The sequence below is a fragment of the Phacochoerus africanus genome, chromosome 8 (genome assembly GCF_016906955.1).
Source record: "Phacochoerus africanus isolate WHEZ1 chromosome 8, ROS_Pafr_v1, whole genome shotgun sequence".
NCBI classification, from domain to species: Eukaryota; Metazoa; Chordata; class Mammalia; order Artiodactyla; family Suidae; genus Phacochoerus; species Phacochoerus africanus.
The window spans coordinates 55,403,765-55,417,917 of record NC_062551.1 but is presented as its reverse complement, the minus strand read 5'-3'; the positions used below and the strand labels follow the sequence as shown (position 1 = coordinate 55,417,917).

General features: G+C 56.5%; 1 protein-coding gene and 1 long non-coding RNA gene across 9 annotated transcripts in view; one reads left to right on the top strand and one right to left on the bottom strand.

Moving 5' to 3' along the window:
- SYT3 (synaptotagmin 3) overlaps positions 1–13,922 on the top strand; it is a 19,310-nt gene extending 5,388 nt beyond the window's left edge. For 3 of the 8 annotated variants that reach the window (XR_007136290.1, XR_007136293.1, XR_007136294.1), the window contains 9 exons: positions 130–300; positions 1,124–1,649; positions 3,833–4,220; positions 4,495–4,713; positions 8,451–8,571; positions 8,812–8,983; positions 9,079–9,211; positions 12,820–13,059; positions 13,410–13,922. Coding sequence is in view for 3 of the 8 variants with exons in the window: in XM_047790187.1 (XP_047646143.1) it covers positions 130–300; positions 1,124–1,649; positions 3,833–4,220; positions 4,495–4,713; positions 8,451–8,571; positions 8,812–8,983; positions 9,079–9,211; positions 12,991–13,056 (1,796 nt within the window). In the remaining 5 variants the exon portion in view is untranslated. Of the gene's footprint in view, positions 1–129; positions 301–1,123; positions 1,650–3,832; positions 4,221–4,494; positions 4,714–8,450; positions 8,572–8,811; positions 8,984–9,078; positions 9,213–12,819; positions 13,060–13,409 lie in introns of those variants that run through there. The other 5 variants (XR_007136292.1, XM_047790187.1, XR_007136295.1 and 2 more) reach the window with 5 other exon arrangements.
- Positions 10,502–14,153, bottom strand: LOC125132649 (uncharacterized). Its single transcript, XR_007136297.1, has 3 exons — positions 13,907–14,153; positions 12,858–12,984; positions 10,502–10,869 (listed from the first exon to the last, which is right to left on the bottom strand). It is a non-coding gene; the product is annotated as an uncharacterized LOC125132649 (long non-coding RNA).

Below are 14,153 nucleotides of genomic sequence, written 5' to 3'. Positions count from 1 at the left end.
TCCCCTGATCTCCACCTCCTGGTCCCTCCACCCTCCATCTCTGTCCCCTGGCCTATCCTGCCTTTTCTGTCTCTCTCCACCCTTTATCCACCCTGTCTCCACCATCACCCTTGCCTGACCCCTCCCCAGCACAGGACCCGCTGGCCACCATGTCAGGCGACTACGAGGATGACCTCTGCCGTCGGGCACTCATCCTGGTCTCGGACCTCTGTGCGCGGGTCCGAGATGCCGATACCAGTGACAGGTGCCAGGAGTTCAACGACCTGCGAATCCGAGGCTACCCCCGGGGCCCAGATGCAGGTCAGCGCCCCGGGCCATCTTGGCCAGCCCCCCTCTGCCGCTACAGCCAGGATTTGGGGGACATGCAGAGCAGATGCCCTCAGCCTTCTGTTCCCTGTGGGGCCAGTCCCTCTTTGAGGCTTGCCTTCATCCTGCCTGTCCCCCTCTTATCTAAGGACCAGGAGCTGTGAAGTCCATTTGACCCCTAACCTTTGGAGTTTTGCCCTAGTGGCCCCCTGCCCACCCTCCCCATCCCCTCCCCATAGCTGGTATCTCTGCGCAACTCACATAGTGCTAAAAAGCTCAGGCTCTTGGAGTTCCTGTTGTGGCTCAGCAGTAAAGACCTGACTAGCATCCACGAGGATGCCGGTTCGATCCCTGGCCTCGCTCAGTGGGTTAAGGATCCAGCGTTGCCATGAGCTGGGGTGTAGGTCGCAGACGCGGCTCGGATCCCGCGCTGCAATGGCTCTGGCATAGGCCGGTGGCTACAGCTCCAATTCGACCCCTAGCCTGGGAACCTCCATATGCTGCGGGGGCTGCCCTAAAAAGACCAAAAAAAGAGAGAGAGAAGAATCGGAAGACAGACTCCAGTTCACATCCCGGGTCTGTCACTGATTTCCTGGGTAGCCTCATACCTGTCACTCACCTCCCAGTCGCCTCACCTTGAAGATGGTCATTTAGAAGCACCGGCCCTGTGTAGCGGCGGAATTCATACTAAACAGTGTATATGCAATGCTTTGGACTGAGAGCAGCAAATACCGAACCGCGGCTCTCCGGGGACAGCACTGGGAGGATCAACTCTGACCCCACCCTGACCCCTGACCTTTGTCCTCCCTCTCTCCAGACATCTCCGTGAGCCTGCTGTCGGTCATCGTGACGTTCTGTGGCATTGTCCTTCTGGGTGTCTCCCTCTTCGTGTCCTGGAAGCTGTGCTGGGTGCCCTGGAGGGACAAGGGGGGCTCCGCAGTGGGCGGTGGTCCCCTGCGCAAGGACCTAGGCCCTGGGGTCGGTCTAGCAGGCCTGGTAGGTGGCGGCGGGCACCACCTAGGGGCCGGCCTCGGGGGCCATCCCCTGCTAGGGGGCCCGCACCACCACGCCCACGCAGCCCACCACCCCCCCTTCGCGGAGCTGCTGGAGCCAGGCAGCCTCGGGGGCGCGGACCCCCCTGAGCCCTCCTACTTGGACATGGACTCGTATCCAGAGGCTGCAGCCGCTGCAGTAGCTGCGGGGGTCAAACCCAGCCAGACCTCTCCGGAGCTGCCCTCTGAGGGCGGGGCAGGCTCGGGGCTGCTCCTGCTGCCCCCCAGTGGTGGGGGCTTGCCCAGTGCCCAGTCGCACCAGCAGGTCACAAGCCTGGCGCCCACCACCAGGTGAGACAGGCTACGGGGCTGGGGGTCCACTCGGAACTTCTGTGTCTCTGTCTCATCTGTGACTCTCCTGAGTCCTGTGGAAGGACAGAACTTGGGGTGTGGACTCCTGAAACCGGGGGAAAGCAGAGGCTGGAGTCCCAGACTCCTGGGTTTACGGGAGGAGGGGGCTAGAGGTCTGGGCTCTTGTTTTCAGAGGCAGTTGGAATCAAGGACAGGACTCTGGGATCGGGAAGGTGGAAGAGAAGGGAGATTAGACCCCTGAGCCCCCGAGGCACAGAGCAATTCATCTCTTTCCCCCTGAGCTGGGATCGGTAGGTGGCCCTGCAGGTCGTTCTTCCATGCTTCCTCCTTCTGCAAGTGCATACTGAGCATCTAATATGAGCTAGACCGAGCTGGGTATTGGAAAGACAGAGGTGAGCAGAGCTGGCAGACGCTGTCCTCATGTCCCTCCCAATCCAGGGGAAATGGGTCCCCACATCGGCCGTCCTGGGCTGCAGTAAAACGATTTAGGGGACATGCGCGGGGCTGACCACACGGAGCCTTGAGTGCCGGCCTGAGGGACTGGGACCTTGTCCTAGGGCACTGGGGAGCCACAGAGGGCTGTGGGCAGAGGAGGGCAGCTCTGGGTGCAGAAAGGCCACACTGGGGACAGACTGGAGTCCAAGGGTCCAGGCAGGAGAGGACAAGGCTGCGCTGAGGTCACGGGATGGAGGAGGAGGAGACAAGGGAGAGAGAGTCAGGAGCAACTCAGGTGGAACTGGGAGCCGACAGCTGTGGGCAGGAGGTGGTGGGAGGAGGGAAAGACCGCACCCAGGGGTCTAGCCTGGTGAGTGGGTGAATAGTGGGGCTGGTGGTGGCAGATCCAGGAAGAGGAGTGGGTTTGAGGGAGACCCTGAACTTATCTGAGTCTTGCTGAGGGGGCGGGGCCTAGGGGGCGTGTCCAGAGGAAAAGCCCCAGGGGTTCATGGGTGGTTCTCATGGAGGAAGCCTGGCCAGGGGCTCATGGGAAATGTAGTTCGAGGTCTCTGGGGAGGCCTTGTAGAGGTTGATGGACACAACAGTTTGAGTTCCTCTGTCCCCCATTATACAGATGAAGAAACTGAGGTTCAGAGGGTGTTAATGATCTGCTCAAAGTCACTCCGGGAGCAGGGGGCAGCCCACTGATCTGCAGCTGAAGGCATCTCATCCTATATCCCTTCCCATGGCTCCCTGAGCCCCAGCCCACCTCTCTGTGCACCTGGGGCTGCCACGTCCAGTTGTGGCTGCTGAGCACCGCCCTCCGCGAGGGGCCAGGGCGTGATGGTCCATGCAGGAGAGGATGGATGAGCAGGGACCAGGGGGGTGGGGAGATTCAAGAGACAGGAGAGAAAGGATTTGAGGGGAGAGAGGAGGTGAGGAGGGGCCCAGGGTCTGACCTGGACAACTAGATGGATCATGGGGACCTGGGAGAGGGAGTGGATTTGGGAGAAGGCACTGAGTCCAATGGGGAGCATGAGTGTGTGGTGACTGGCAGATGGCGGAGGCCAGGGAGGGGGGCTGAACCAGGCTGGAGCTCAGGAGTGAGATTTAGCAGATGTCAGACTGTCGAAGGTCATGGAAACCTGGGGTACAGGGAAAGCCTGTCCAGGGAAAGCGTGTGAGTGACAAGGGGGAGAAGACACCAACGGTGGCTGAGGATGAAGCTTTGGGCTTCTAGAGTGTTCTACACAAACAGACAGCCAGAAGGGGAAGCTGAGAAAGATCAGGCTGGGTGGATGAGGGTCACGTGGGAGCTGATGAGATGGGGACTGGGATGACTGGGGAAGTTTGGAGAAGGGCAGATGGAGGGGGTTAGGGGGTCCCGCTGTGTGAGGCCCCAGAGGTCCACAGAGTTTACTCTGGGTCACCCTGTTAGGTCAGAAGGAAGCTTCTAGAGGCTGCTGCACATGCTGGTGTGGGCTGGAGCTAGCTTTGAGAAGGGGATACCCACCTCCCTTCTACCGATGGGGAAACCGAGGCTCAGAGTGCTCAGGCACCTTGCTCAAGCCAAGGGGGAGATTTGTTTCTGGCTGCCTATGGGTTTGGGGAAGAAATAGGAAAGCCTCTCCCAGGTCATCAATCAAAGGTCAGGGCAACTGACACCACCCACCCCCCCCCAACACCCCCCACCCCCCCACCCCCCCGGCTTTCCCCATCCTCTGCAGGTATCCGGCCCTGCCCCGCCCCCTCACCCAGCAGACGCTGACCCCTCAGCCGGACCCAGGCAGCGAGGAGCGGCCGCCAGCCCTGCCCCTACCCCTGCCAGGTGGGGAGGAAAAAGCCAAGCTCATCGGACAGATCAAGCCGGAGCTTTACCAGGGGACCGGACCTGGCGGGCGACGGGCCGGCGGGGCCCCGGGCTCCGGAGAGGCCGGCGCGGGGGCACCCTGTGGCCGCATCAGCTTCGCCCTGCGGTACCTCTACGGCTCCGACCAGCTGGTGGTGCGGATCCTGCAGGCCTTGGACCTCCCGGCCAAGGACTCCAACGGCTTCTCAGACCCCTACGTCAAGATCTACCTGCTGCCCGACCGAAAGAAAAAGTTTCAGACCAAGGTCTAGAGGGGGTGGGGGGGGCTGGACATGCGGGTACCAGGGTGGAGAGGGCGGGGATCTGAACCCCTGGGTGTGAAGGAGGAGGAGCGGGAGATCTGGACTCCCTCCGGCCTCTGAAAGTGGGGAGGGTTGGCGGTCTGGACTCCCGGGTCTAAGGGAGGAGGGGACTGGGGCACAGAACGTCTGGGTCTGGGGGAGGAGGGGGCGGGGGTCCGGCCTGCTGGGTCCTGGTGGGCATGGTGTCTGTCCCCCTTCCTCGCCCACCCCCCAACAGGTGCACAGGAAGACCCTGAACCCAGTGTTCAATGAGACGTTTCAGTTCTCCGTGCCCCTGGCTGAGCTGGCGCAGCGCAAACTGCACTTCAGTGTCTATGACTTTGACCGCTTCTCCCGGCACGACCTCATCGGCCAGGTGGTGCTGGACAACCTCCTGGAGCTGGCGGAGCAGCCCCCCGACCGCCCGCTGTGGAGGGACATCGTGGAGGGCGGCTCGGTCAGTGGCACCTGCATCCCCCACCCCCGGGGACCCGGGACCTCTCGGTCCACCACCTCCTTGCTCTCCACTGCATAGCCTTCTCACTCCCGGCTCCTGCAATTTTCCTTTTAGCTTTATTTTATTGCAGAATATTGCAAACGCACAAGCAAGCATAGAGAATGGTAGGAGTTCCTGTTGTGGCTCAACAGGTTAAGAACCCAACTAGGGAGTTCCTGATGTGGCTCAGTGGTTAAAGAATCTGACTAGGAACCATGGGGTTGTGGGTTCGATCCCTGGCCCCCATCAGCGGGTTAAGGATCCGGCGTTGCCGTGAGTGTGGTGTAGGTCACAGACATGGCCTGGATCCGGGTTGCTGAGGCTGTGGCATAGGCCAGCGGCTACAGCTCCGATTAGACCCCTAGCCTGGGAACTTCCATATGCCTCGGGAGCAGCCCTAGAAAAGACAAAAAGACCAAAAAAAAAAAAGAATCCAACAACTAGTACCCGTGAGTATTCGGGTTCAGTCCTTGGCCTTGCTCAGTGGGTTAAGGATCTGGTGTTGCCACAAGTTGTGGTGTAGGTCATAGGTGCAGCTTGGATCTGCATTGCTGTGGCTGTGGCTGTGGCCAGCAGCTCCAGCTCCGGTTTGACCCCTAGCCTGGAAATTTCCATGTGCTTCGGGTGCAACCCTAAAAAGACCAAAAAAAAAAAAAAAGAATAGAGAATGATATCCTGGGTCCCCCTTCCCCCTTCCACACTTTGTCAGACATTATTTGAACTGGTCCCCAGCTTCTGACCAACCCCCATGACATCTGATGGTGACCACTGAGAAAATGATTATACGGGAGCTCCCTTCGTGGCTCAGCGATTAACAAAACCGATTAGGAACCATGAGGATGCAGGCTCGAACCCTGGCCTCGCTCAGTGGGTTAAGTAAGGATCTGGTGTTGCCGTGAGCTGTGGTGTCGGTTGCAAACACAGCTCGGATCTGGTGTGGCTGTGGCTGTGGCTGTGGCCAGCCTCTGTAGCTCCAATTCGACCCCTAGCCTGGGAACTTCCAGGATGCCTCGGGTGTGGCTCAAAAACCAAAAGAAAAAAAAGAGAAAACGATTGTAGACACCCACATACCTACCAGCCAGCTTTATCAAATCTCCGTGCAGTGACCCCATGACTTCTGCCCTCTGAGCCCAGATTCCTGACCCTCCAAGTTTCCAACCCCAGAGTTCCTGGCTTTTGTTTTTCCAGCTTCCTTTCCCTTCCATCCTCCCGATTTTCCAGTTCCCCGACTTTCTGAACCCCAACCCCTCTGATCTCTGAACATTTTGTTTCAAATCTCTGAGCTTCAAGCGCTCTTAATTTGATCTATTTCTCTGTGTCTTCATGGTCTCCGCCAGAATCCTGATGGCCTGACCCCCCCATCGGACATTCTGGAAGCCTCCCTATCCTGACATCTCCCCACTTCCCCCAGCACCCCCATGGGAGGACCTAGCACCCCCACTGGCCCTCTCCCTCGTTTCCTGCAACTTTGTTCTTGGGGACATCCAATCCTGTCCGAACCCCAAACTTCAGCCCCTCTCCCAACAAGCCCTTGACTCTCTTCATTGCAGTCTATGGGTTTTCCAGTATTCCAGCTCTGTGGAGTTCCCACTGTGTCTCAGTGGTTAACAAACCCGGCTAGTATCCATGAGGACACAGGTTCGATCCCTGGCCTCACTCAGTGGGTTAAGGATCTGGCGATGCCGATGCCGTGAGCTGTGGTATAGGTCACAGACGCGGCTCGGATCCTGCATTGCTGTGGCTGTGGTGTAGGCTGGCAGTTGCAGCTCCAATTGGACCCCTAGCCTGGGAACCTCCATTTGCTGCAGGTGTGGCCCTAAAAAGACAAAAGACCAAAAAAAAAAAAAAAAAAAAAAAGCCCAGCTCTGTGCCAGTCTGGGGTAGTTGGGGGGGGGGGGATGAGTCCTTTCCTCAAATCAGGAGATGGTTTTGCCCACTTGCTGGCCATACTCAAGGTCCTTCCTGTCTCTGAGTCTCCATTTCCCCATGGGTACAATGACATAGTTGAACCAGCCTCTCTTGGCGCTTGCTGAAGTCCCCTTCGTGGGGCTCCCTGCAGCCTGCGTGCTCCTTCCTGCAAACCTAGCCTTTGAGAACCAAGCGCCTAGTTGTAGGGTCTTGGAACCCCGGACCCCTGCCCCCCTCTGTCCCACCAACCCCCACTCCTCACTGTTCCTGAGCCAGCCCACTGGGGGACCCCTTCCAACATCCATCTTTGTCACTTTCTGTCACCTCTCATCTTCTCTCTCCATGGGGGCCCATGATCGCTTCAGGTATCACTCGTCCTTTCATTCATTCCTTCAACAACTGTGGGGTTTTTTTGTCTTTTTTTTAGGGCCATACCCGAGGTATATGGAGGTTCTTAGGCTAGGGGTCAAATCAGAGCTGCAGCTACCGGCCTACACCACAGCCACTGCAATGCTTGATCCAAGCCACATCTTCAACCTACACCACAGCTCACAGCAACACTGGATTCTTAACCCACTGAGCGAGGCCAGGGATCGAACCCACATCCTCATGGATCCTAGTCGGGTTCATTACACCTGAGCCACGATGAAAACTCCCACAATGGTTTTCTTTCAGGATCAAGACCCAGAGGCCCCAAGACAGTCTCTGGGAGCCACAGGTCTAGATGGTCACACAGTTTGGTCAGGGGCCAGTGTTATGGGGACATGCAGGGGGACAGTCTGCTCAGGCCTGTAGGGAATCTGGGCGCCTCTGGGAAGAGGGCACAGCTCAGCTGAGGCTACATGTCTGAGAGGAGCCAGGAGGCAAGGCTGGTTTAAGCCGAGGGGACAGCCCAAGCAAAGCCTCAGGGAAGTGGGTGGAGGAGTCTGGGGATCTGGGCTCCAGCTGGTGTGGTTGGGAGGTGGGAGGGGGGCGCTGGCGGCACCCGAGGCATATGGAGGGTCCCAAGCTCGGGGTGGAATCAGATGAGGCCGAAGGATGGGACAAGCGGGTCGTCAGTCCCCTTGCTCTGACCACTGCTCAGGTCCATCGGTGTGTGTTGAAGTGGAGGGCGTGCCTCTTTGTAACCTCCTTGTGGCTCTTGGCTTCTCCTGCCGGAAGTCTGACCCCTCCATGTGCTTTTTCTGTGTCCCACTCTCTGCATCTCTGTCCCTCTGTCTTTCTCTGTCTCTCTCTCTCTCTGAGTCTTTTCCCCTCCCCTCTCATTCTGGATCTCTGTCTCTCTCTCTGGGTCTCTACTTCTGGCCCCTTGGGGACTCTGTCCCCTTCCAGGTCTCTGTCCTCTCCCTCCTGGGTCTCTGCGTCCCCCCTCTGCTCTGGATCTTTCTGACTTTGCAGCTCCGAGGGTCTGTCTTTCGAATCGCATCTCTCAGCGTTTGCATCTCTGTCTCAGCCTATTTCTCATGGCTTCTTCTTCTCTCCCTCTCTTTCTCTCGCTCCCTCTTTCCGTCCCTCTTCTGCTCTCCCTCCCCCACTCCTGCCTCTTCCCATCTTCGCTGCAGAACAAATAGGCTTTGACAGCGGGGCAGCTGCAGCTGAGGAGTTCCCAGGTTTTGGCCCAGAGTCAGACTGTTAAGTGGATCAGAAACCTGAGTCCTGCCGATCAGGGAGGAGAGCAGGAGGCTGGAGGCGGGGAGGGTGGGGGGGGGGAGGCGGGGGGGGGGGGAACAGGCAGGGAGGGATGGGGAGGCTGAGGCAGGGCCTCGCTGTCCCTCCCTCCCCAACTGCAGGAAAAGGCGGATCTTGGGGAGCTCAACTTCTCTCTCTGCTACCTCCCCACGGCTGGGCGCCTGACCGTGACCATCATCAAAGCCTCTAACCTCAAAGCGATGGACCTCACAGGCTTCTCGGGTGAGTTCTGTGAGGGCACTGCCCTCTGGGGCAGGGGACAGGGGGCAGGGACTCGGACTTCTGTCTGGGGGAGCAAGAGTCTGGTCTCCTGGCTCGAGGATGGAGGGGGCTGGAGAAGCAAAGGCTGGACCCCCACCCGCCGCCAAGCCTCGGCTCTGGGAGAAAAGGGGTCTGGGGGCCGCAGTTGGGAAGTGGGGGTTCAGTGCTCTTCCCTCCCATCCCCACCCTCCCCCCACCCAGACCCTTATGTGAAGGCCTCTCTGATCAGCGAGGGGCGGCGTCTGAAGAAGCGGAAAACCTCCATCAAGAAGAACACGCTGAACCCCACGTACAACGAGGCGCTGGTGTTCGACGTGGCGCCCGAGAGCGTGGAGAACGTGGGGCTCAGCATCGCGGTGGTGGACTACGATTGGTGAGGGGCCGTGGCCCGGTGGGGGGAGCTGGGGGTGGGGTCGGCCCACTTCCCTCCCTCCCAGGGGCTCACTGACCCCCGCCCCTGACCCCCAGCATCGGGCACAATGAGGTGATCGGCGTGTGCCGCGTGGGCCCCGACGCTGCCGACCCTCACGGCCGTGAGCACTGGGCGGAGATGCTGGCCAACCCGCGCAAGCCCGTGGAGCACTGGCATCAGCTGGTGGAGGTGAGTGGGGAGCCCCCCAGGGCCCCACAGCCTGCCCCCTCTTCGCCCCTTCATTCCCGCGATGTGTCCCGTCTTTGCGGGCTGTGCGATGTCGGCCTAGATTCGAATCCCCGCTCTTCCATCTTGGGCTGTGTGACTTCGAGCAAGTTGCTTGATCTCTCTGTGCCTCCGTTTCCTCTGTTGGGCAGTGGGGCTGTTAATAGCATTTATTGTTGGGACAGATGTGAGGAATCAGTGAGGTAACGTAGGACGGAGTGTCTGCCTCTTAGGAAGGGCTCCGTAAATGATCAGCTTCTGTTATCATTACCCGTGATGCCAAGCCCCATAAAAGGGGGGGAAAGCTAGCAGATAAAACATCAGCGGGAGTTTCCGTCGTGGCTCAGCGGTTAAGGAGCCCAACTAGCATCCATGAGGATGCTTCTTCCATCCCTGGCCTCGCTCAGTGGGCTAAGGATCCGGTGTTGCCGTGAGCTGTGGTGTAGGTCGCAGACGTGGCTCGGATCCTGTGTTGCTGTGGCTGTGGTGTAGGCCGGAAGCTGCAGCTCTGATTCGACCCCTAGCCTGGAAACCTCCATGTGCCGCAGGTGGGGCCCTAAAAAGACAAAAAATAAATAAAATAAAATAGAGCAGGTTTTTGTTGTTGTTGTTTGTTGGATTATTTGGGATTTAAACAGGCTCTGAGAATTAGTGGATTGCAGTTTACTGAGTAGGGATCAACAATCTTTCTTTTGAGGAGTTCCTGTTGTGGCTCAGCGGAAAAGAATCCGACCAGGAACCATGAGGTTGTGGGTTCCATCCCTTGCCTTGCTCAGTGGGTTAAGGATCTGGCGTTGTCCTGAGTTGTGGTGTAGGTCGCAGACATGGCTCGGATCTGGCGTTGCCGTGGCTCTGGTAGGCCGGCAGCTGCAGCTCCAATTAGATCCCTAGCCTGGGAACCTCTATATGCTGCTGGTGCGGCCCTAAAAAGACAAAAAAAAAAAACAAAAAAAACCTTTCTTTTAAAATGACTAAGAAAATAAAGTTGGGAGTTCCCGTTGTGGCTCAGCAGGTTAAGAACCCAACTAGTATCCATGAGGATGCAGGTTCAATCCTTGGCCTCACTCAGTGGGTTAAGGATCCAGGGTTGCAGCAAGCTATGGCATAGGTAACTGGGACCTTGCATTGCTGTGGCTGCAGTGCAGACCAGGAGCTGCGGCTCTGATTGGACCCCTAGCCTGGGAATTTCCATATGCTGCAAGTGCATGGCCCCACCCCCCAAAAAAGAACAGAAATTTTAACAGGGCAGCAGACCAAGGATCATAGTTTTAATTTATTTTTTCCCTGTGGATTGTGGTCCAAAACATTTGGGAGGCTGAGAGGTAGAGGGAGTCTGGATGGAGGATGGGTGAGGGTGTCCGGGAGGGCCTCTCGGAGGAGGTGACATTTGAGCAGAGGCCTGGAGGTTGAGAAGGCAAGGCTGTGAGTTCTTCTGACTCTGTGAGGAGGCAGGTTGGCATTGAGACTGCAGCAGAGAGGGAAGGGGCCAGGCAGATCCCAAGTGGCCTTGTGGGTCACAGGAGAGCCAGCGAGACAATTTTTAAATGACAATTTTAAGGTGATGTAAGAGCATCACTTGGTCAAGAGAGATTTTCAAACAAGACCATTCTCCCCTTTGAGACCTGGAAAAGCCAAGAAGGGGATTTTGAAACTGTGGTTAACACGCAGTCGTTAAAGCCAAGAAAGTAAAATTATACTAAATTCTTAGTAGGGTATAAACAAAACATTTGAACTTCAAATAATGCGAATTTCAACCTGCATACTTTTCTCCGTTTTTGTTTTTTGGTTTTTTTTTTGCCTTTTTTTGGGGAGGGCTGCACCCGTGGCATATGGACGTTCCAGAATAGGGGCCGAATCGAAGCCACAGCTGCAACCACAGCAACTCTGGATCTGAGCCTCGTCTGCCACCTGCACCACAGCTCATGGCAACTCCACTAAGCGAGGCCAGGGATCAAACCTGAATCCCCATGGATGCTGGTTGGGTTTGTTTCCGCTGCGCCACGATGGGAACTCCACGGACTCTTTCCTTTTTTTCAATGTTTTCTCAATTATTTTAATAATCTGGAAAAAGTACATTGAAAATACAGAAAAATCGGGAGCATATTTTTCTTTTTGTCTCAGGTTCCTGAGCCCAGAAACTGGCTTTGACATAAAATAGAGACTTATTTCAATTTTAAATGCATTTTAAAAGTTTTCTTTTGTGATGTGGGATCTCAGTTCCCAAATCAGGGATGGAACCTGGGCTGCCGTGGTGAAAATGCTCAGTTCTAACCACCAGACCACCAGGGAACTCCTTAAATACAATTTCGTTTTATTTCATTTTATTTCTTAGGGTAAGAAAAAATAAAATACAAATTCATTTTATTTAAGTGAAGTAAATTTAATTTCAAATTTATTTAAAATGGCACAGGACTGGCCTTTCTTTAAAATTTTTATTTTGCTCATCATGGAATTTTTTTGTTGTTGTTGGCTTTTTGCCTTTTCTAGGGCCACTCCCACGGCATATGGAGGTTCCCAGGCTAGGGGTCGAATCGGAGCTGTAGCCGCCGGCCTACCCCACAGCCACAGCAACGCAGGATCTGAGCCTTGTCTTCGACCTACACCACAGTTCAGGGCAACGCCGTATCCTTAACCCACTGAGCGAGGCCAGGGATCGAACCCGCAACCTCATGGTTCCTAGTCGGATTTGTTAACCACTGCACCACGATGGGAACTCCTCATCATGGCATTTTTTGCATTAATTTTGATTTTTAAAAAAGATTGCATTACAACAGCATTCACCTAGATCACTGAGTTTGGCACACTTTGAATTTTGCATGTGGAGTCGATGCCGCACTTGAAATTGACTCATCCGGCCCTGCTTTGGGGCTCTTCCCAGGGTGGGGAAGGACCTCAAGGGCGGAGCCCAGAACTCAAGTGTGAGTTTTGAAAAGACTTTGATTCGGAGTTATCATCATGGTGCAGCGGCAACAAATCTGACTAAGAACAATGAAGTTACAGGTTCAATCCTTGGCCTCGCTCCGTGGGTTAAGGATCCGGCATTGCCGTGAGCTGTGGTGCAGATCGCAGAAGCAGCCCATATCTGATGTTGCTGTGGCTGTGGCGTAGGCCGGCAGCTGCAGCTCTGATGAGACCCCTAGCCTGGGAACCTCCATATGCCATGGGTGTGGCCATAAAAAGCAAAAAACCAACAAACAAAAAGACTGTCATTCTCTTTAGATGGACAGACGGCAGTGTCCCCCTCTTTCCATCACTCATTCTTCTCCTAATTCACTCCCTTGTTTATTCATAAACTTCCCTGGAGGCTCCCAGGTGCCATGCTTGTGCTGTGCAGAGAAGGGGCCGCAGAGAGGAGTTGAACCCTGGGGGAGTCTGGCCCTGACCTTGACTTTTGGCCACTGGTGTTATGTGGCCCCAGAGGGTCTCTCTCCTCCAGAGCTGCCCCAGCTCCTTCTTGGCTCAGCCCTCCCGTGGCTCCTGAGCACCCCTAGGCCTAGTCTCAGCTCCTCGGCAGCCCTGCAGAGTCTTCCTCCTCTCCTCACACTCCCGGTGCCTGCTTCTTTGCACCTCAGTTTTCCCGTCTGTGGAATGGGGCTGTGCTACCACTTACGCCATCGCTGCAGAGCCGAGCCCAACAGAGAACTTTGAATGATGCGAGCAGGGTGGTGTCTCATTCGGTTGACTATTAGCCGTTGCCTTGCCTCTGTCCCCCACTCTCGAGCCTTCTGGATTTCTCCCTTCAGGAAAAGACTTTGACAAGTTTCACGAAAGGCAGCAAAGGATTGTCAGAGAAAGAGAACTCAGAGTGAGGGGTGAGGAACCGGGCCCTGGGGCGGGGTGGGGAGAGAGGAGCTAGACCCCTGGGTCTGAGGGAGAAGGGGCTGAGGGCTGGATCCTGGGTCCGAGGGAGGAGGGTTGGGGGCCTGGGTCCTGGGTCTAAGAGAGGAGGGGCTGGGGGCTGAATCCTGGGTCCAAGGGAGGAGGCACTGGGGGCTGGATCCTGGGTCTGAGGGAGGAGGGAGCTGGGGGCTGGACTCCTGGGTCTGAGGGAGGAGGGACATAGGGCTGAGATTCCCAGGTCCCTGGGGTGGTGATGGAGCTTCAGAGGTCACAGGCCACCTCTCTGCCATCACTGATATCTTGGCCCTGCCCGGTCCTGCAGGTCTGGCCCAGGCTCAGGATCGGACCAGGCCCCTTCAGGATTCCACCCCTTCCTGCCCGGACTGTGAATTCATCTCCTCGAAGCCATAACGCCCGAGCCGAGTGGTGCAGGGCAGCCCTGGGCCCGCCCCTCCTTCTGCCCCCAGATGCATGGGGGTGGGAGGCTGGCAGGCCCAGCTCCCTGTTTCAGGGTGGGGGGCATTCAGTCTCCACTGTGTCTGTCTTCCCTTCCCCGGGGCTCCCCATCCAGGCGAGGGGCCATGCATGTCTGGGGGACCCCTGCCCCCCCCAACCTCCGTCTGTCTCTCTGTCTGTGTCTTTGCTGTTTGTACAAGACTTGGTGTCCTAACCCTCGTTCTCGCTGTGAATGTCAATGGACCACTCCTCCGTGTTCCCCTGGATACACATCCCTGTGTCGACCGTTTCTGTTCACCACACTCCGCGTCTAGCCCCTCCTCCCCACTGCTGCTGCTATCAAATGCCAGAATAAACACTCACCGTGGGTCTCACTCCACCTGGGGCTCCTGTCCTTTCTGGGCCCGGAAAGCTTTGTTGCAACATCCTGGCTCTGCATTCAGACACATGTTTCATTTTCTGTCTTTGGCAACCTAATTGACTTCTCTGAGCCTTAGATTCTAAATTTCACATTGGCCAGGATCACCATGATTATAGGACACAAAATGCAACCCAAACTTCTGTAACCCACAAGCAGAACGGAAAGACCTCCATGCATGGCGAGTCTGAG